Source organism: Vidua macroura, chromosome 16 (genome assembly GCF_024509145.1).
Source record: "Vidua macroura isolate BioBank_ID:100142 chromosome 16, ASM2450914v1, whole genome shotgun sequence".
Taxonomy (NCBI): domain Eukaryota; kingdom Metazoa; phylum Chordata; class Aves; order Passeriformes; family Viduidae; genus Vidua; species Vidua macroura.
This window is the reverse complement of record NC_071586.1, coordinates 15,359,960-15,381,040: the sequence shown is the minus strand read 5'-3', so window position 1 is coordinate 15,381,040 and position 21,081 is coordinate 15,359,960. Positions and strand designations below refer to the sequence as shown.

At 54.6% G+C, this 21,081-nt stretch overlaps 2 protein-coding genes across 3 annotated transcripts; one reads left to right on the top strand and one right to left on the bottom strand.

The window, feature by feature from the left end:
- Nucleotides 1-522: 522 nt before the first annotated feature.
- LOC128815236 (hydroxyacylglutathione hydrolase-like protein) lies at nt 523-6,405 on the top strand. Its single transcript, XM_053991770.1, has 8 exons — nt 523-700; nt 1,835-1,899; nt 2,037-2,154; nt 3,287-3,395; nt 3,545-3,648; nt 3,766-3,867; nt 4,245-4,324; nt 4,511-6,405. Exons 1-8 carry the CDS (start codon nt 596-598, stop codon nt 4,674-4,676), a joined length of 849 nt encoding a protein of 282 aa, XP_053847745.1. The 5' UTR covers nt 523-595; the 3' UTR covers nt 4,677-6,405.
- Nucleotides 6,367-18,468, bottom strand: CIAO3 (cytosolic iron-sulfur assembly component 3). Of its 2 annotated transcripts, XM_053991768.1 has the most exons (11): nt 18,362-18,468; nt 15,122-15,217; nt 13,925-14,068; nt 13,586-13,718; nt 12,855-12,989; nt 12,468-12,586; nt 11,056-11,185; nt 10,750-10,822; nt 9,328-9,462; nt 8,173-8,330; nt 6,367-7,419 (listed from the first exon to the last, which is right to left on the bottom strand). In XM_053991768.1, exons 1-11 carry the CDS (start codon nt 18,425-18,427, stop codon nt 7,181-7,183), a joined length of 1,428 nt encoding a protein of 475 aa, XP_053847743.1. In that variant the 5' UTR covers nt 18,428-18,468; the 3' UTR covers nt 6,367-7,180. The 2 variants fall into 2 exon arrangements, with proteins under 2 accessions (XP_053847743.1, XP_053847744.1); XM_053991769.1 differs by lacking the exon at nt 13,925-14,068.
- Nucleotides 18,469-21,081: the final 2,613 nt, after the last annotated feature.

Sequence of the window (21,081 nt, the reverse complement as noted above, 5' to 3'; positions counted from 1 at the left end):
CCTGTGGATGTGGCACCTGGGGACACGGGACAGCGGTGGCTTTGGTTTTTGGGGAATGGTTGGAATCTGTCTCAGAGGACTTTTCCAGCCTCAACAATTCCGTGTGGGGGCCATGGTCAGCCCAGCCCTGGTGTCCGGCTGGGGAAGCTCAGCTCTGCTCCTGCCCCCTGTGCCTTTGGGGTACCTGCACTCGGGGTGGGACCCTCACCCTGGAGCAGAGACCCTGCGGACCCCCCCGCAGGAATTCCAGTGCCCGGCACCACCCTGCACCTTGTGCCACCAGTGCCACCAGTGCCACCAGTGCCAGCACCCCCCATCCCTCCCCGTGTCCCCCGCTGGCCCTGGGGGCAGGAGCTGATTTTGGGGACAGGGCTGGGGGTTCCCCTCCCTTCCTCCAGCCCGGGGTGGGGGGTCTCAGGATGCGCCGCGGGTGGCACAGGGGCTGTCCCCTGTCCCCGGAGCCGCAGTGGCCGCGCCGTGCGGGCTCTGCCCGCCCCACGCTGCGTGACCCGCCCCGCACACGGCAGGGACCGCCCCGGGGGTGGCGCTGGGGACACGCCGGGGTCCCGCAGCCCCTCCGCGTGTCCCCGGGGCCATGAAGGTGAAGGTGATCTCCGTGCTGGAGGACAACTACATGTACCTGGTGATCGAGGAGAGCACCCGCCGCGCCGTGGCCGTGGACGCCGCGGTCCCCAAGAGGGTGAGCGTGTCCCCGGGCCGGGGGGTGGCGGTGGCCCCGCGGCGCTCCTGGGGCACCCCCCGGGCAGGACAGAGCCCTCCATCGCCGCGGGGTGAGCGGTGGGACCCCCCCCTTGCCCTGCCCCGGGCTCTGCGGGGTCCCTGCGCCGCTCCCTGCCCGTGCCGCGCCCCGCACAGCCCGCAGCGAAGCGGGGTAACCCCAGAGGGAGCTCCGGAGCGGCGATCCCTGCCCGGCCCCGTTCTCCGGGACCCCCGTGCCGCTGTGCCCGGTGTCCCCTGTGCCACCCCTATGCCCGGTGTCCCCGGTGCCACCCCTCAGCGCAGTGCCCGGTGTCCCCTGTCCCACCCCTCAGCACAGTGCCCGGTGTCCCCGTGCCAGCCCTCAGCGCCGCTGTGCCCGGTGTCCCCTGTGCCACCCCTATGCCCGGTGTCCCGGTGCCAGCCCTCAGCGCCGCTGTGCCCCATGTCCCCGGTGCCACCCCTCAGCGCAGTGCCCGGTGTCCCCTGTGCCAGCCCTCAGCGCCTCTGTGCCCGGTGCCAGCCCTCAGTCCTGTGCCCGGTGTCCCCTGTGCCACCCCTCAGCCCTATGCCCGGTGTCCCCTGTGCCAGCCCTCAGCGCCTCTGTGCCCGGTGCCAGCCCTCAGCGCCTCTGTGCCCGGTGCCAGCCCTCAGCGGTGTCCCCGGTGCCAGCCCTCGGCGCTGTCGCGGTTTTTCGGCGTTTGCTGCTGACTCGGGCATTTCCTGCCGCTCGGAGCCGCGCTTCGCTCCTGGCCCGCAGTGCTCGCTTGGCATCCGGAGCCTCCCGGCAGCCGTGCCGGGGCTGGCAGTGCCCTGTGGCCCTCGCCGCGGCCGGGCTGGCTGGCGCCGTGCCTTCCCTAAGAAAGCACCGGCCAAAAACGTCCCGGTGGCCCCAAAAACGTCCCGGTGGCCCCAAAAACGTCCCGGTGGCCGTGGGACCAGCGCGCTCCCGTCCCGCTGCTGCGCTCAGGGTCGCGCCTCTGTGCCACCCCTCAGCCTGGGGCACCTCAGGGCGCGCTTTTGGGGGGCTCCCCTGCCTGCTGGCACAGGGGACAGGTCACGGCACGGGGGTGTGTCACCTCCCCTGCCCTCTCAGCGCTGCTCTGGTCCCTTTCAGCTGCTGGAGATCATCAGGAAGGAGGACGTGGAGCTCAGGGCCATCCTCACCACCCACCACCACTGGTAGGTGAGGCCGGCTGGGGGTGGCCGTGTTCCCAATCCCAATCCGAATCCCAATCCCAATCCCATCCCAATCCCAATCCCAGTCCCAATCCCAATCCCAATCCCAGTCCCAATCCCAATCCCTGCTCTGCCCTCAGGGACCACGCCAGGGGCAATGAGGAGCTGGCGCAGCTCCTGCCGGGCCTGCAGGTGTTCGGGGCTGACGAGCGCATCGGGGCCCTCACGCACAGGGTCAGCCAAGGCCAGGAGCTCGCGGTGCGTGTGGGGGACACCGGGGACACCGGGGACACCGGGGACACCGGAGCCCTCACACGGCTCCTCCTGCTGCCTGGGCTGGGGCTGTGGTCCCCACTGGGGTGGCCAGCGGGGAGCAGAATGGGGTGGTCATACTGTGCCAAATGGCACTGTGGCCTCCAGTGGGGTGGCCAGTGGGGAGTGCAGTGGGGTGGTCACACTGTCCCCAGTGGGGTGGCCAGTGGAGAGCAGAGTGGAGTGGTCACACTGACCCCAGAGGTGGTCAGTGGAGAGTGCAGTGGTCACACTGTCCCTAGTGGGGTGGCCAGTGGGGTGGTCACACTGTCCCCAGTGGGGTGGTCACACTGTCCCCAGTGAGGTGGTCACACTGTCCCCAGTGGGGTGGTCACATTGTCCCCAGTGAGGTGGTCACATTGTCGCCAGTGGGGTGGTCACACTGTCCCCAGTGGGGTGGTCACATTGTCCCCAGTGGCATGGTCAGTGGAGAGTGCAGTGGTCACACTGTCCCCAGTGGCATGGCCAGTGGGGTGGTCACACTGCCCTGTGGGGTGGTCACACTGTGCCCTGTGGGGTGGTCAGTGGGGTGGTCACATTGTCCCCAGTGGGGTGGTCACACTGTCCCCAGTGGGGTGGTCACACTGTGCCCAGTGGGGTGGTCAGTGGGGTGGTCACACTGTCCCCAGTGGGGTGGTCACACTGTCCCCAGTGGGGTGGTCACACTGCCCTGTGGGGTGGTCACACTGTGCCCTGTGGGGTGGTCAGTGGGGTGGTCACACTGTCCCCAGTGGGGTGGTCACACTGTCCCCAGTGGGGTGGTCACACTGTGCCCAGTGGTCCCCAGTGGGGTTGGTGCTGCTGGGCCGTGCTCATCTCTTGGTGTCCTGGGGTGGCCCCAGGGATTCAAGGCTGGGATGGAGGAGGAGCCTCATCCCAATCCCAGCCTGTTTGGGGTTGTGCTGGAGGCTCCCACCCTCTCCTGGGGCCGGGTCCCAAATGCCATCGGGGCAGACACAGCTGCACCCACCCGAAGCCCCATCAGATCTGTGACCTGCTGGGCCCCAGGCAGGCGTGGGGAGGTCTGGGGGGGTCTGTTTGTCCCCCTCAGTGGAAGCCTGACCCTCTGTCCCCCCAGTTCGGGTCCATCAGGGTGAGGTGTCTCTTCACCCCGTGCCACACCTCGGGCCACATGTGCTACTTCATGTGGGAGGACGATTCCCCGGATGCTCCAGCCCTTTTCTCAGGTACCCCCCCCCGCCCAGGTGGGCCCCGTGGCTTTTGGGGACACACTCCCTGTGTGCTGCCTGCCCCCCCCGCTCAGCGCTGCTGGGGTGACCCTGGCACCCCCATCCCCGGCCCTGGGGTCCCTCGGTGCCCACCCCCTGTCCCACAGGTGACACCCTGTTCGTGGGGGGCTGCGGGCAGTTCTTCGAGGGCACGGCGGAGCAGATGCACACCAACCTCACCCAGATCCTGGGGGCTCTGCCCAAGGACACGGTGAGTGCCCTCCCCTCCCAGCCCGGGGGGGCTCCTGGGGCCGGGAGGGGGCTCGGGGCAGGATCCCGGGCTGGGATCTGCCCTGGGAGCGGCTCTGACGCCGCGTGCCTCCTGCAGAAGGTTTTCTGTGGCCACGAATGCACCGTCAGAAACCTCAAGTTCGCCTTGAAGGTGGAGCCAGAGAATGAAATGGTGAAGGAGAAGCTGGCGTGGGCCAAAGTAAGTGGCTGTGCCCCCTGTGCCAGGGCGGGGCCCGGGCTGTGGGATGGCACTGTCGAGCCAGGGATGGGCAAAATGACTCGCACGATTTCAGAAGGCAAAATGAGCGTTTGTTCAAAAGCACCTCTCTCTTTTATAGAGAACATGGTGAACGTTAATTCCATTGGTCTTAGAGTAAAAACATCTCACCTGATTGGTGCACTGCACTTAGGTCAGTGTGGTAGAACATGTCTATAAATATGAACAGAAAGCAAGATAATAGATTATTTACATTCCTCTCGGGCTTTTTCCAGGCTTAGCCTGGCAGAAATCTTTCTCTTTGTCTCTCTGACTGAACTGAGAATATCCACATTTGGCCACCTCTGTTCCCCTGGCAGCAGCGGGATGACGAGGACCTGCCCACGGTGCCCTCCACGCTGCAGGAGGAGTTCCTGTACAACCCCTTCCTGCGGGTCACGTAAGCACTGCTGGGCTCCTGCCCCAAACCCTCTCCTCTTCCCCTCCAGCATCGCCCCCGTTCCCAAAAACCTGCTGGGAAATCCCAGGGGAGGCTGCCCGGACAGGGGGTCGCCGCAGAGCCACCGTGCCAGCACAGGCTGGGACCCTCCTGTCCCCAGGGCACAGCAGGGCTGTCCCCTTGCAGGGAGGAGGCCGTGCAGAGGTTCACGGGCAGGACGGACCCCGTGGAGGTGCTGAGGGCGCTGCGCTCCCAGAGGGACAACTTCAAGAAGCCCAAGGAGAGGCCCAACCCCCAGGCCATGCTGGCCTTCGACTGGGGGCTCTTCGGGCCCTTCCTGGACAAGAAGTGACACCCCCGTGGTGCCAGGGCTCCCTCCTGGCTGTGCCCAGCTCGGCTTGGCTCCCAGCTGGGGCTGGGTTTTGTCTTTTAGCTGCTTGTGTGAGGCTGCTCTGCTCCGCTCCGCTCCCCTCTGGCTCCTGGGATTCCCTGTGGAGCTCCTGGGTCCCTTTGGAGAGCCCAGGCTGTGGGACCCCCCCCTTGGTGCTGGGATGCTGGCAGAGGGTCAGGACGTGGCTCGGGGCAGGGCACAGTGCCAGTTTTGGGGTCAGTGGGGGAAGTGCCGTGGCAGGGAGCCAGGGAAGGGCAGGAATGCTCAGGGATTGTGGTGCTGTGCCCCACGGAGCACCAGGCTCCCCTGCCAGGCCCTGCATCCCAGTCCCAGGGCTTGTGATGGTGGCTTTGGGACTCCCGGGAGCCCCCCTGGCCCTGCCTGTCCTGCTCCAGCCCCCCTGGGCCCCTCTGGCCCAGTGTCCTGGGTGATGGACACTTGGATCCCCCCCACGGGAAACTGGGAAGTGACTGGTGGCACTGGTGGCACTGGTGGCACCAGTACCCACCCGACTCCAGCTCTGTGCTGACAAATCCCTCCTCACAGCAGGGCTTGGGTGGGTTCCCCCCTCTTTTTTCCCTCTTTTCCAGTAGGTCCCACAGGGATTTGTGGCCCAGTCACTGCCCTGGGGAGCCCTTGGGGTGTCCAGGTGGGGCCAGGGATTGCCCCAGGAGGGATTTCCCAAGCTGGGACAGATTTTAGGCAGCCAAGAACAAAGTGCTGCCAGACATCCCTTTTTGCTTTTTCCAAGATAAAACACTCGGTGCCAACTCCATGGACACTGCTGGGGCTCCCAGGCCTCCCCAGCCTTCACTTTGTGCAAAATCAGGGCTGTGCTTTATTTATTTTTGAGTCTGAGAAAGGAGCAGAGTTTTATTTGCAGGTGTGGGGAGGCACTTCACACCAGTCAAGTCATTCTCTGGTTGTTTTTTTGTTTTTTTTTTTGTGGAGAAAATGAGGGTTTGATGGCAGCTCCCAGCACTGGGACAGAGTTGATTTCAGGGATTTTCATGTGTGGACTGTGAAATTCTTTGTTGACACTGGAGTCTGGTTTGGGGCTTTTTCCTGTGCTACAAACCAAGGTTTTCTTTTTTCCTTTTATTAAATCAGAGTTTGGATTTACTTTGCATGGAAGGGGAAGGATTTATCCAGCTGCAAAAGCTCCCTTGGTACCACGGCCTGAATTCCTCAGTTTCCATGGAATGCTGGAGTTGTGGTTGTCCCCTCTGGAGTTTTATTTATCCTGGGAGCAGGGATGCCCCTGTGTGTCTGAACCAGCCCCACACCTCAGAGCTGGGACAAACTCCAGCTGTTCTGGTGCCAGAACAGGGACCCCAGGGTGGCTCCAGTGACCTCTGTGTGTGTTGGTGGCCTGGGAACTGGGGAAGTGATCAAGTGTAGAGCCCTGATGATTTCATTTCCAGCTCATTCAGCTTCACTGGTTGTGCATTTCTGGGCTGATGTGCCTGTGCTCTGCACTGAGTCCAGCCTGGAGCCGCTCCCTGGCCGTGTCCTGGTTTAGCCCCAGTCCCTGCATGGAAAAGGGAATTCACTGGAAGCACCAATTTGCTCCTCAGGAAGGAGGGGAGGGGGCAGCAGGGGGAGGTTGATGCCTTAGAACACTGTGAGGTCATTAATAATCAGCAACAGCTGAAAAATGGGAAGCTTTTAATTAAAAACATGAAAATCACCACTTGCTCTGTGGATTCATTGGAACAAAGTGCAGAGGAGGCTTTGGTTCCTGGCAGCCCCAAGGCCAGGAATTATTTTGTGGCAATTTTGGGGTGTTATCCAGCAGTAAGTGCCTGTTTTGTCTGGATTTAGGGATGTTATCTCTCAGTAAGTGGCTGCTGAGGGTGGGTAAGTGTGACAATTCTGTGACTCCCTGCTGAGGGTTTAGGAAGAAAACACAGAGAATAATTGCCCTTGGTATAAATTATTATAATTTAAGGAAAAGGAATCACAGGGCTTTGTGCAGCATTCCCTCCAGTCCCTTTGCAGCCCCAGGGATGATCCCAGGCTTTGGATCCCCTCTCTGAGGGCACAGACCCTGTGGGCAGTGAGAGGGGAGAACTCCAGGCCTCATGAGACCATTTCTAATGAAATGAGGCTGCTCCAGCAGAGGCAGGCACAGAACTGAGTGCTGTGACAATCCAGCAAGGCCTGGGGGAGGAATTCTGGGGTGTGGCACAAAGCTCAGCCTGGAGCTGAGCTCTGAATCCTTGAGCTCCTCAGTTCTGGCAGGACTGGGGCTGGTGGAGCAGTGCAGGGGCTGTCCCATCAGCCTGGGACGTGTTTCTGCCTCTCCTGACGTGTCCCTGCCAGACTTTGGGTTTATTCCCATCACTTCACCCTCCAGCTGGAGGAATGAGCAGTGCCAGGCACATTCCCAGGGGCAGGAATTGCTCAGATTCCTTGCAGGATGAGTTCAGAAGGCACTGAGGGTCTCCTGGGCTGGGCAGCCCTCACCACTTGATGCTGAGGGCAGAGCTGGCTCTCTCCACGGCGTGGTACTGTGTGTGCAGCACCTGCAGAGCCCTCTCTGAGCCCCAGCCCCCCAGCCAGTGCTCGTAGAGCTCCCTCACAGCCTGGTTTTCCTCTGGAATCTCAGCCCTCAGGGATTCATACAACCTCTCCACCTGCTGCAGCTCCTCCTTGCTGGATTCCCCCTCCAGTTTGATCTGCCCTCCTCCATTCAGACAGCCTGAGGGAGAAAAAAAAAAAAAGGGATGAAGAACTTCAGTTGGGAAAACATCCTCAGAAACTCCAGTCCATTTATCCTGCTCCTGCAAACAGCTGCAGGAATGAAAACACCTCAGGGCTGGAGGTTCACTCCCAGTTATCTGCCAGCAGCAGGGCCACAGGGCAGGGAGATGCTGGGCTGGCTCCAGCTCTTATCTCCTGCCCCCAGAACGGAGCCAGAGCCCAGCCCAGGTGAGCCCAGCCTTGGAGGCTCAGCTGCAGGAAAGGGAGAAGTGCCTGGGATGTGTTCTGGGAGCTGCCAGAGCTGTGTGCATCCTTGGCAAGGAGCAGCTCCCTCAGCAGGCTCAGGCTGCCCCTGCTCCCAAGGGAGCCAGCAGGCAGGAAGAGGAAAATGGAACCAGGATTTTAATGAAGTGACTTCCTCCAGGCACAGCAGCATTTTCTCTAAGTGTGATGGTCAGGTTTGGGCAATTTCAGGGGGAAAATCCCTGAATTTTCAGGAGGAAAATTACCCTCAGGCACCAGAGCTCAGGAAATCCTCCTTAAAAACAATTAATTAATGATGCAAATGTCCTATGATGGAATTCAGCTGCAATTCTTTAAATCCTGAGGAATTACTGGCTCAGAGGTAGGAAAATCCCCACACAGCTGTGATGGTGTGGCAGTCACAGCCCAAGGGGGTGAGAAATCTCCCATTTCTCCTGCCTGGAATGCCCTGGAGCTGCCCCCAGGCTGGATTTGAGAGCAGCCTCACCTGAGGGACAGGCCATGACCTCCACGTAGTGATAGGGGCACTTCCCTCGCTTCAGCTTCTGCACCAGGTTCTGGATGTTCCTGAATCCATAGGCCAGAGCAAACTGGAGCAGGACCTCTCCATCCCTCTCCAGGGTCACCTCCTGGAAGTCCTTGTTCCTGAGGGGGCAGAGCACAGAATTCAGTTTCTGTTTTTAAACTTCAAAGGGCCCTGTGCAAAACCCAAACTCTTTGTGGGTCTCACTGAAGAGCTGTCCTAGTTCTGTGCCTTCCAAGGAAAACAGGAAGGAATTCCTTCCAGAACCTTCCAGGATTGCTGGAGCCACCTGAGCAGAGTTTGTGAAGGATATCTGTGCTGGATAAAGCCTGAAAAGCTCAGCACAGGGAGCCTTTCCCTGACAGACCTGCCTTCCTTCAGCCAGCATCAATGGAGCCCCTGAGGGGATTTTTGACTTCTGCTGGATCATCAAACATGGCAACAAACCCTGACTGAGGATTCCAGATTTCTCAGGTTAGTGGGAATACCTGGTCCTGATAAAAAAAAAGTAAGTAATTTGATTGTTAGCAAGATTTTGAGACTGTTTTTTCTGCTTCTTAAACCAGAGAATCCTAAACACAAAAACTGCTCATTAGGGATATAATTAATTCCAAAGGATACATTAAATTAGAACTGGGAAGCCAGAAGGAATCTCAGGTGGATGAGCCTCAATGCCCAAACTCAGGTGATTTATTTTCTGTTTCACTCCAGTTAAACAGAGCCCCAAAGCCCTCCCACAAGGTTTTTTGGGATCAATAACCAGTGACAAATCTCCCTGATCCAAGGTGAGGAATCCCAGCTCCACGAGAGCTCTGCCTTCTCAATTACCCTAAAATTTTATCATTATTCTAAAAGTTATCAGTGGGAGAATCCACCAGGCTAAATTCCAGGGTGTGGCTGGGGAAGGGGCTGGAATTCTCCCTGGAATTCTCCCTGCCTGCAGGGAATTGGCTGATTTATTGCTGAGCAGCTGGGGGAGAGAGCAGCCGATTCTCAGCCTGGGAGTGAAGTTGAACATTGCAAAAAAAACCCCACAAAACCCCAATAATTTCAACCCCTCGACAAAGAGAGAATTCCTGGCAAACCCCTGAGTTTCCTGTGGGATTTCAAGCTTCTTACTTGAGAGGTTTGTAGTGGATGGAGGCGGCGTGGATCCCGAAGAGCTCGCGGGCCGCGTGTCTGAAGATGTGCTCCAGGTACCCCCCCGAGCCCCCGCCGCCGTGAGAGCTCAGCTCCTCTGCAGCCCTGCCCAGCCTGGGGGGCACAGCAGCAAAGCTTTAGGGCTTTGGGGGGGTCACACAAAGCTCCAGAGGCTGCCCCAGGACAATGGCAGCAGCCAAACTGCAGCTCCCTCTGAGCCCCGGCTTTGCCCGTTCTCCTGGGGAGCGGTGACGGCTCCAGGGACTGCTGGCACACCTGGCACAGCATGTGCCAGGGCATGTGGGTGGCCCTGCAGCCCTGCAAGTGTCCCAGGCCAGGCTGGACGGGGCTTGGAGCAGCCTGGGACAGTGCAAGGTGTTGGGGTTGGATGATTTTCAAGTCCTTCCCACCCAAAGCATTCCATGATTCTCTAATTAATCCTCAGGAATTGATGAATAGTTCAGGGCGGTGCTGCTGGTGATCCCTGGAGCTCTGGGATGTTCCCCGTGCCCTGAAGCACAGGCAGCTCTGGGTGCTCAGTGCAGAGCCAGCCCTGCTGTCACCTCAGACCCCAAAATGTGCTCCCACCTCACCCCACGTGTGCAGCTGGGCCTGGAGCAGAGGCTCCTCCTCAGTTCAACAGCCCCAGTCCCATCTGACACGTCCTAAATGGCATTTTTCACCAAGAGCCTTCTGCAGATTACCTGGGTGACCTAAATATTTGTGATTTCTGCTTTAATTCTGGGGTCTCTGCAGTGGCTCTGGTTAAGGAGGAGCATTCTGCTTCAGGACATTTTTAGCACTGGGACAGATTCTTGTCCTTCCCAAAGCCTGCTGCAGCAGCTTTTTGTGGGATGAAAGGAGCTGGAGTGATTGTCCAGTGGAAATGTACATATTCTGTACATTAAATATTTTAACTCCCAATTGTTCTGGTTCAAGTGGCACAAGAAACCAAACCAAGGGCAAACACGCTTGTGTAAAACAACTGGGAAAGGGGAATTCTGAACTCTCTGAATGCTGGAGGAGAGGGAAAATCTGAACTTCCTAAATCCTGGAGGAAAAGGAACAGGGAAAAGGGAATTCTGAACTCACTAATTCTTGGAGGAAAGAGAACAGGGAAAGGGAAATTCTGAGCTCCTTAAATCCTGGAGTAAAGAGAATTCTGAACTCCCTAAATCCTGGAGGAAAGGGAACAGGGAAAGGGAAATTCTGAGCTCCTTAAATCCTGGAGTAAAGAGAATTTGAACTCTCTAAATCCTGGAGGAAAGGGAAATTCTGAGCTCCTTAAATCCTGGAGTAAAGAGAATTCTGAACTCCCTAAATCTTAGAGGAAATGGAACAGGGAAATTCTGAACTCCCTGGAGGAAAAGGAACATGACTGAAATGGGATTTTACTCTTACATGGTGTCCAGAGGAGCAGGATCTACATCTGACAGGGACACTCCTTCTTGCTCCAGCAGCTTCAGCACTTCTCCTAGGGCAGAACCAGGCACAAAGAGTTCTTATTTTTGGGATACAGGGAAACAAACCCCACAGAGCAGTCCTTAAATTGCACCTGCATTTTACCAGGGCATGATTTGCACTATTGTAAATACAGATGTATATAAATGTAAATATAGATCAATATCCAACCTCTGTCAAAGCCAGGGAACACTGCAAGGCTCCCAGAATTTGCTGGAACTGGGAATCTCCTGTGGCTCTGCTTACCTGTGGTGATGACACAATCCACATCCCTGGTCTGGTATTCCTGGTTGAAAAAGTCTGGCCTGGAGGCCTCCAGCTTTTTGTCATAGCAGGGCATGACAGTGACGTGGTAGATCCTGTCAGGGGGCAGGTGCTGCAAGGGAGACAAGGCTGGGGCAGCCAAAATCCCCCTGTGCTCAGGGAGTGCATCCCAGGGGCAAAGGAGAGTGGGGGAAATAATGCCACTGTGCCCCCACTATGACTGAGTATTTGTGCATTTAAATATTGATGAGTAAATGAAATTACTTCTCTCCTAGGAGCCAATTTCAGCTGCAGTCAGGGTCAGCAGTTATGGACCTTCACAGGTTTCATGGAATCCTGGAATGGGTTGGGTTGGGAGGGACCTTAAAGCCCATCCAGCCCAACCCCAACACCTCCCACTGCCCCAGGCTGCTCCAAGCTGGCCTTGGGCACTGCCAGGGATCCAGGGGCAGCCAGAGCTGCTCTGGGAATTCCATCCCAGCCCCTTCTCACCCTCCCAGGGAGGAATTCCTTCCCAATACCCATCCAACCCTGCCCTCTGGCAGTGGGCAGCCATTCCCTGTGTCCTGGCACTCCAGGCCTTTGGGAATAATCTCTTTCCATCTTTCCTCAGGTTCCCTTCAGCTCCTGGAAGTTTCCCTCACTCCGGTGCAATGATCCAAGGTCAGCAGAGAAGCCAAACCCTAATTAAGGCATTAGGGAATAAAATTCCTCCCTGCTCCCAAAGCTCAGCCCCTCAGGACATGATCTGGAGTCCCACAGAAACCTTGGGATCATCCAAGCAATAAACACAGCCTGAGCCAACAGGTCACTGACCCTGGGCCCCTGTTTCAGTCTCTTGTGCCAAATATTCCCAGAAACTGCCAAATTTTGTCCCAAATCTGCAGCTGCCTCACAGCCAGTAACCCCCACAAGAAACCCCAGTGGGTGCTGCAGCCCCTTCCTGGCTCAGTCCAGGCTGGCTGTGGGGATTTCCAGCTCCCACCTGGAAAGATTCCAGAGGTTACAGGCTAAGGACAGAAGCAGAACATCAAGCTGGGAATGAGGGATCATTTTTGGAGAGCCATGATCTAAGCACCCACTGTGGCCTTGGCCTGGGTCACTTATTTGAAATTGTTCACCAATTTTAAACAAACAGAAGCACAAAGACACTGAAAATAAGGTTTCTCAGCTTTCCCAAATAATTCAGAGGCTTTAAGTTAATTAGCCCATGCTCATTGTTCTACCCTAATTACTACTCATTAGCCAAGCCAGAAGTGAGGAAGATTTCTGCCTTCTGCAAGGCAATATTGACCCTTAAATGTGTGTTACACATAGCAAATTTATAAAAAAATCAGCCTGAAGTGTTGAATTGGAGGAGTTTTGCAGCAAGAAGAGCATTTTTAGAGCTTTACCTGCTGCTCTGCAAAGTAGCCCTTGACCAGGGAGCCCATGACCTGCTGGGGGGATTTGGTGGTGCTGATGTGGGGGATGATGAAGCTGCCGTGGGTTTTCTCTGCGTAGCAGATCCACCCTGGAAGGAACATCATCACCAAATCCAATTAAAAAATAAGAAGCAGACCTTCACTCTGCCCATTCTCCCCAAACCCCAGGTTTAATAACCATTTTCAGCCTCAATTCAGCCCAAAAAGCAAAGCCTAGACTGATTTGAAGGTGTCTCATCACTGCTTTAGCACCAAAATCTGTGCTGTGAGGAGAATAATCCTGCAGGTAAGAACAAACATTTGCAGCTTTCTGAGCAGCTGCTGGCTTTTGGATGGCAGCTGGAACTGGAGCCATACCTGGGCAGGCAGAGGCCAGCATGGGCAGGGCCTTTTTGTCCTCTGCTTGTTTGTGGAAGCGTCTCACAAACTCCTGCTGGCTCTCCAGGAGGCTGAAGTTCCTGGAGAAAGTCGTGTCAAACACGTGGTGCACACCTGGGCAGCAACAGCAGCTGGGTGAGAACCCTCAGGATGCAGCAAAACACAGCAAAAAATCCTCCCACTTCAACCAGAGGCAAACTGAGGCACAGGCACTGAGCCCTGCAGTTGGCAGGGAACATTTTTCAGGAGGGGAAGAGGAGGAAAAGTGACAGGAGAGGTGGAAATGTAGAACGTAAAAGTTCTTTTCAGTGGTTCTTTAGAGGTTTTCTAGACTGGTGGAATGCTTTGGGTTGGAAAGGACCTCAAAACTCAGCCAGTTCCATGGGCAGGGACATCTCCCACTATGCCAGGGTGAGGCAGCCAGGCCTTGGACACTGCCAGGGATCCAGGGGCAGCCACAGCTTCTCTGGGAATCTGTGCCTGCCCACCCTCCCAGCCAGGAATTCCTCCCCAGCATCCCCCCCTGAGAGTTTAAACCCTTTCCCTTGTCCTGTTACCATCTGCCCTTATAAAAAATCCCTCACCCTCCTTTCTCCAAGCTCTCCTCAAGCTCATTGTGGGACTGAGGTTTTGCACAGCCTGGAATCCCCGTGGGGGTTAAATCCCTTTAACTTGTGCTCAGCCCAGAGAGCAGAAAACCCCACACTTGCCCAAACCCTTGAGGAAGGTGGTCAGCTTCTGGGCTGTCTCCAGCAGCCCCAGTTTGCACCTTGCAGCCAGGGAGGCTCTGGACTGGGGGGAGACAGAAACCACCACCAGCTTCTGCTCGTGGGCAGCAGCAGCCTGGGGAAAAAAAAAAAAAAAAAACCCAAACAATCCCAAAGTGTGGCACAGGCAGAGCTGGCAGCAGCACAAGAGCTCACCCCCAGGCAGGAATTTACACCAAACTCTTTCAAAATGAGAATAAACCAGCAGGAAGAGCCTGGGATGGTTCAGGAATTCCCTTCTCCTGTGGATTTGGCATCCCTGCAGGGATGAGTGGTTCCCACCTTGTTGAGGGCCAGCACCTTGCAGAGCTCCCCGTGGCTCTGCTGGCTGACCAGGACACTCTCAGCTGAGGTGATGCAGCCACTGCAGGCCAGGCAATCATTCAGGGTGATTTTGGCCTTCTCCAGCTTTTGTGCTTCCCCATCCTACAAAAAACAAACCCAAAAAAAAAAAAAAAAAAAAAAACCCAGAGCAGGGCTGAGTTCTGACCCCAGAATTTAAGGAGCAGTTTCCCCACTTTGTTACAAATAATAATGATGTCGCTCTTTTCTGCTGTTGGTTTATCATTTAAAAAAAAATCTTTATTTTTAATGAGGACAAAGGCACCTGAAGCTGGCTGCTTTTAATGGGATTATTTGGCACAGCAAGGGGGATTTGCTGGGGGATTTCAGACACTGGAAGGGAATATTTTCCCTTCTATCTGCCCTGAATAATTTGATTTTCCCAAGAGATTCTCCTCTGATCACCACTCCTCAGTAGAGGCAGGAATAGCCCAGGAAATGAGGCACTATTAACATTTCAAACTAAGGAACCAGACTCCTTTGGAAGTGCTGTGTCCTCCTTTCTTTAAATCAAAATCTGCCTGAATTCCAAGCTCCATTCCTAGAGGAATTCCCAGCCTGGTTAACTGAGCAATGCCAACTTTTGTTGGTGAAAACAGGAAAAACTCAGCCTGAATTCTGGAAGCTTCTGAATTCTTCAAGCTTTGAAAGAAATAATTTGAATTTCTTTTTTAATCCATCAGAATTTATTAAAAATATCTCGATTAAATCTCTGAGTGAGCACAAGGACATTGTCACAAAAACCTGGAATTGTCAATCCTTAAATGTTGATAAAATAAATAAACTTTTCATCTTATCTGCTCTCTTATGAGAACAATCACCAATTAATAGCAGGGTTTCAGAGCATAAAAAAATGGAATAAATTGGAATTACTGATTATGACTGCTTAGAAAAGAATTTATCAATTAAAATGCTGATAAATTACAGTTTAATACAATCTCAGTTTATCTGCTCTTCTATTAATAATCAGTAACTAATGCCAATGCTTCAGAGTGTAAAAGTGGCACAAAATTGGAATTATTAATTATAAATTAAAAAACAATGCTGACAGCGTCTCTTTTTGGCATTAAATGGATGTAATGAATTAGAATACACTCATTTTTCTGTTTTTTTACACTGAACAAAGACCCCACGTACCTGATTGACCTGGAAATAGCTTCCATCAGCTTCGATTCTGATCCTGGCTGCTGCTTTTCCAGCCTTTTTGTCCACTTTGACAGGCTTGATGCACTCCTGAAAGAGCAGCAGAGCTGGGAAGTGAGGAGCTGAGCAAGGAAGAGGGGGCTCAATAAAAAAGAAATATTGGGGATTGAATAAAAAATAACAATAGGGGATTAAAAAAAATAAATATAGGGGGTTGAATAAAAAATAACAATAGGGGATTAAATAAAAAAAATATAGGGGATTTAATAAAAAATAAATATTGGGGATTGAATAAAAAATAGGGGGTTCAATAAAAATAAATATTGGGGATTGAAAAAAATAAATATAGCGGATCAATAAAAAATAAATATTGGGGATTTAATAAAAAAATAACAATAGGGGATTAAATAAAAAAAATAGGAGGTTCAATAAAAAATAAATATTGGGGATTAAAAAAAAATATAGGGGATCAATAAAAATAAATATAGGGGATTGAATAAAAAAGAAATATAGGGGATTAAATAGAAATAAATATTGAGGAATAAATAAAATAAATATTGGGGATTAAATAAAAATAAATACTGGGGATTAAATAAAAAATAAATATAGGTGATCAATAAAAAAGAAATATTGGGGATTGAATAAAAAAGAAATATTGGGGATTGAATAAAAATAAGTATAGGGGGTTGAATAAAAAAGAAATATTGGGGATTAAATAAAAAATAAATATTGGGGAATAAATAAAAAAAAATATTGGGGATTGAATAAAAAAGAAATATAGGGGATTAAATATAAATAAATATAGGGGATCAATAAAAAAGAAATATTGGGGATTGAATAAAAAATATTGGGGATTGAATAAAAATAAGTATAGGGGGTTGAATAAAAAAGAAATATTGGGGATTAAATAAAAAATAAACATTGGGGAATAAATAAAAAAAAATATTGGGGATTGAATAAAAAAGAAATATAGGGGATTAAATATAAATAAATATTGGGGATTGAATAAAAATAAATATAGGGGATTAAATAAAAAATAAATATAGGGGATTAAATAGAAATGAACCCCCCTTTGCAGGACTCAGAGCCCTGCAGGAGCCTCTCACTCAGCTCCTTCACCCCAAACCAGAGCAGAGCTGCTTACCCAGGTGAGGGATTCCCTCCCAAACCCACACCCCACACGGGGAATTCACCATTCAGGGCTTTGCTAGCTCCCTTTCCATGAGCTCAGCTGGGCTCAGCCCTTCTGTATTTGCTCTTCTCAGCAAATACAGACTAGAAACCTGGATATAAACCTGGAGATGAATCTGGATATGAGTCTAGATACCAATCTGGGTATAAACCTGGATATAAACCTGGAGATGAATCTGGATATGAGTCTAGATACCAATCTGGGTATAAACCTGGATATAAACCTGGAGATGAATCTGGATATGAGTCTAGATACCAATCTGGGTATAAACCTGGGTATAAACCTGGGTATGAATCCTGGGTTTAAACCTGGATATGAATCCTGAATCCTGGGTATGAATCCTGGGTATGAATCTGGATATGAATCTGGATATGAATCTAGATACCAATCTGGGTATAAACCCAGATATAAACCTGGGTATGAATCCTGGGTTTAAACCTGGATATGAATCCTGAATCCTGGGTATGAATCCTGGGTATGAATCTGGATACCAATCTGGATATAAACCTGGATATAGTCCTGAGTATGAATCCTGGATATAAACGTGGATATCAATCTGGGTATGAATCCTGAAACCTGGGTATAAATCCTGGATATCAATCTGGATATGAATCCTGGATGTAAACCTGGATATAAATCCTGGGTATGAATCCTGGGTATAAACCTGGATATGAATCCTGGGTATGAATCCTGGATATAAACATGGATATGCATCTGAATATGAGTCTAGATACCAATCTGGATATAAACCTGGATATAATCCTGGGTATGAATCCTGGATATAAACCTGGATATCAATCTGGATATGAATCCTGAATCCTGGGTATGAATCCTGGGTATGAATCTAGATACCAATCTGGATATAAACCTGGATATAAACCTGGGTATGAATCCTGGATATAAACCCGGGTATGAATCCTGGGTTTAAACCTGGATATGAATCCTGAATCCTGGGTATGAATCTGGATATCAATCTGGATATAAATCCTGGGTATGAATCCTGGATATAAACCTGGGTATGAATCTGGATATGAATCTTGGATATAAACCTGGATATGAATCCTGGGTATGAATCCTGGATATCAATCTGGACATAAATCTGTATATGAATCCTGGATATAAACCTGGATATAAATCTGGATATGAATCTAGATACGAATCCTGGATATCAATCTGGCTATAAAGCCAGGCCTGACGTTTTGCAGTTCTGCAGTGCCTGAAGATCCCTCCTCGCTCCAGCCACGGAGCCCTGCCCAGGCTGCAGCTGCTCCTGGGAGCCCCAGCTCAACCCCACAGGGCAGCTGCAGGCTCTGGGGTGTGCCCCAGTGACCCCACTGTGTCCCAGTGACCCCACAGTGTCCCCACAGTGACCCTGCAGTGTCCCAGTGACCCTGCAGTGTCCCACAGTGTCCCCACAGTGTCCCAGTGACCCCGCAGTGTCCCACAGTGTCCCCACTGTGTCCCAGTGACCCCACAGTGTCCCACAGTGACCCACAGTGATCAACCCCACAGGGCAGCTGCAGGCTCTGGGGTGTGACCCAGTGACCCCACTGTGTCCCTGCAATGTCCCACAGTGTCCCCACAGTGACCCTGCAGTGTCCCACAGTGTCACTGCAGTGTCCCACAGTGTCCCAGTGACCCCACAATGTCCCACAATGTCCCCAGAGTGACCCCACAGCGTCCCACAGTGACACTGCCCTGACCCCAAAGTGTCCCAGTGACCCCAGAGTGACCCCACAGTGTCCTCACAGTGACACCGCAGTGTCCCACAGTGACCCCACAGTGTCCCCACTGTATCCCTACAGTGTCCCAGTGACCCTGCGGCAGGATCAGCCCAATCCCCGCCTTTCCCCCTTTTCCCCAGCCCGGCACAGCGGGGAGCTCTGCCGTGAGGGGACAGCGACAGGGCCACGGCTGAGGGCGGCACCGCCGCCTCCCCTCAGGGCCCCTCCGCAGCGCCCGCCCCGCGACTCCCCGTGAGCCCCGCGACTCCCCGTGAGCCCCGCGGCTCCCCGGCGCTGTCACCGCCGCGGCGGCCCCACCTGCGAGGGGGCGATGAAATCGTCCAGCTCCGTCAGCTGCAGCACCCCGCTGAAGCGCGCCGCCATGGCTGCCGCCAAGCGAGCGTCGTACAACGGGACTACAGCACCGCCGCCAAGCGAGGCGCCGCACGTCGTAAAACGGGACTACAGCACCGCCGCCAAGCGAGGCGCAGCGCTGTCGTACAACCGGACTACAGCACCGCCGCCAAGCGAGGCGCCGCGCTGTCGTACAACCGGGCTGCCACGCCGCCGCAAAGCGAAGAGCAGCACTGTCGTAAAAGTGCCCGCCGCAATTACAGTCGGATATTTTTAATTTTTGCTCCGTGGATTTCACCTTTTTGGAATAAACTGGTTCTGTATAAGGCCTTTTGGCGTTCTAGGCGAATGGAAATGCGTCAGCGCCTGGAAAATTTGGTGTAACTCCTCTTCTTTCACGCGCCGGGGGTGCTGTGAATCTCCTGCCTTTGATTTAATCCCAAAATTAAATCCCAGCAAATGTTCCGGGCTCTGCGGAAACAGAAGCAAAACCACTGGTGGGAATGAGGTGGAAAATGAGGCGGATTCGCCCCTGTGAGCTGAGGCAAATCCCCGCAGCTGCTCGGGGCTCAGACAGCTCAGCTCTGCTGGTCCCGGCCCTGCTGGTCCCGGCCCTGCTGGTCCCGGCTCTGCTGGTCCCGGCTCTGCTGGTCCCGGCCCTGCTGGTCCTGGCCCTGCTGGGCTCTGCTGATCCCGGTTCTGCTGGTCCCGGCTCTGCTGGTCCCGGCCCTGCTGGTCCTGGCCCTGCTGGGCTCTGCTGATCCCGGTTCTGCTGGTTCCGGCCCTGCTGAGCTCAGCTCTGCTGGTCCCGGCCCTGCTGGGCTCTGCTGGTCCCGGCCCTGCTGGGCTCTGCTGGTCCCGGCCCTGCTGGTCCCGGCCCTGCTGGTCCCGGCTCTGCTGGTCCCGGCTCTGCTGGTCCCGGCTCTGCTGGTCCCGGCCCTGCTGGGCTCTGCTGGTCCCGGCCCTGCTGGTCCCGGCCCTGCTGGTCCCGGCCCTGCTGGTCCCGGTTCTGCTGGGTTCTGCTGGTCCCGGCTCTGCTGGTCCCGGCTCTGCTGGTCCCGGCTCTGCTGGTCCCGGCCCTGCTGGTCCCGGCCCTGCTGGTCCCGGCTCTGCTGGTCCCGGCCCTGCTGGTCCCGGCCCTGCTGGGTTCTGCTGGTCCCGGCTCTGCTGGTCCCGGCTCTGCTGGTCCCGGCCCTGCTGGTCCCGGCCCTGCTGGTCCCGGCCCTGCTGGGTTCTGCTGGTCCCGGCTCTGCTGGTCCCGGCTCTGCTGGTCCCGGCCCTGCTGGTCCCGGCCCTGCTGGGCTCTGCTGGTCCTGACCCTGCTGGTCCTGACCCTGCTGGGCTCTGCTGGTCCCGGCCCTGCTGGGTTCTGCTGGTCCCGGCTCTGCTGGTCCCGGCCCTGCTGGTCCTGACCCTGCTGGTCCCGGCCCTGCTGGGCTCTGCTGGTCCCGGCTCTGCTGGTCCCGACCCTGCTGGTCCTGACCCTGCTGGTCCCGGCCCTGCTGGGCTCTGCTGGTCCTGACCCTGCTGGTCCCGGCCCTGCTGGGCTCTGCTGGTCCCGGCTCTGCTGGTCCCGGCCCTGCTGGTCCCGGCCCTGCTGATCCCGGCCCTGCCGGTCCCGGCTCTGCTGGTCCCGGCCCTGCTGGTCCCGGCAGGAGCTGCAGCGATTTGGGGACCCCAGAACCCGTCCCTGCCTGGGCTGGGAGCGGGGGACAGAGCCCAGCTGGGCTGGGGGTCCTGGGGGCGCTGGGAACCTGGGCTGGGATGGGAGGGGGTGGGATGGGATGGGATCCATGGGGTGGGATCCATGAGAATCCATGGGATGGGATCCATTGGAAGGGATCCATGGGGTGGAGTGGAATAGGATGGAGTGGGATCTATGGGATGGAATAGGATGGGATGGGATCCATGGGGTGGGATGGAATAGGATGGAGTGGGATCCATGGGGATCCATGGGGTGGGATCCATGGGATGGAGTAGGATGGGAAGGGATCCATGGGGAGGGATGGGATCCATGGGGTGGGATCTGTAGAATCCATGGAATGGAATGAAATAGGATGGGGTGGGATCCATGGGGAGGGATCCATGGGATGAGGTAGGATGGGATCCATGGGGTGGAGTGGAATAGGATGGAGTGGGATCCATGGGACGGGAAGGGATCTATAGGATGGGATCCATGGAATGGAATAGAATCAATGGGATGGGATGGAATCCATTGGAAGGCATCCATGGGATGGGATGGAATCAATGGGATGAGATCCATGGGATCGAATGGGATAGGATGGGATCCATGGGATGGAACAAGATCCATGGGATGGGATGGAATAGGATGGGATCCATGGGATGGGATCCATGGGATGGAACAAGATCCATGGGATGGAATGGGATGGGATCCATGGGATGGAACAAGATCCATGGGATGGAATGGGATGGGATCCATGGGATGGAACAAGATCCATGGGATGGAACAAGATCCATGGGATGGGATGGAATAGGATGGGATCCATGGGATGGGATCCATGGGATGGAACAAGATCCATGGGATGGGATGGAATAGGATGGGATCCATGGGATGGGATCCATGGAACAAGATCCATGGGATGGCTCCTGAGCAGCCGTGGTCAGCCCTGAGCCTCCTCCCGCTCTCCCTAAACCCTGAAGTGACCCTAAATCCTGCCCCACCT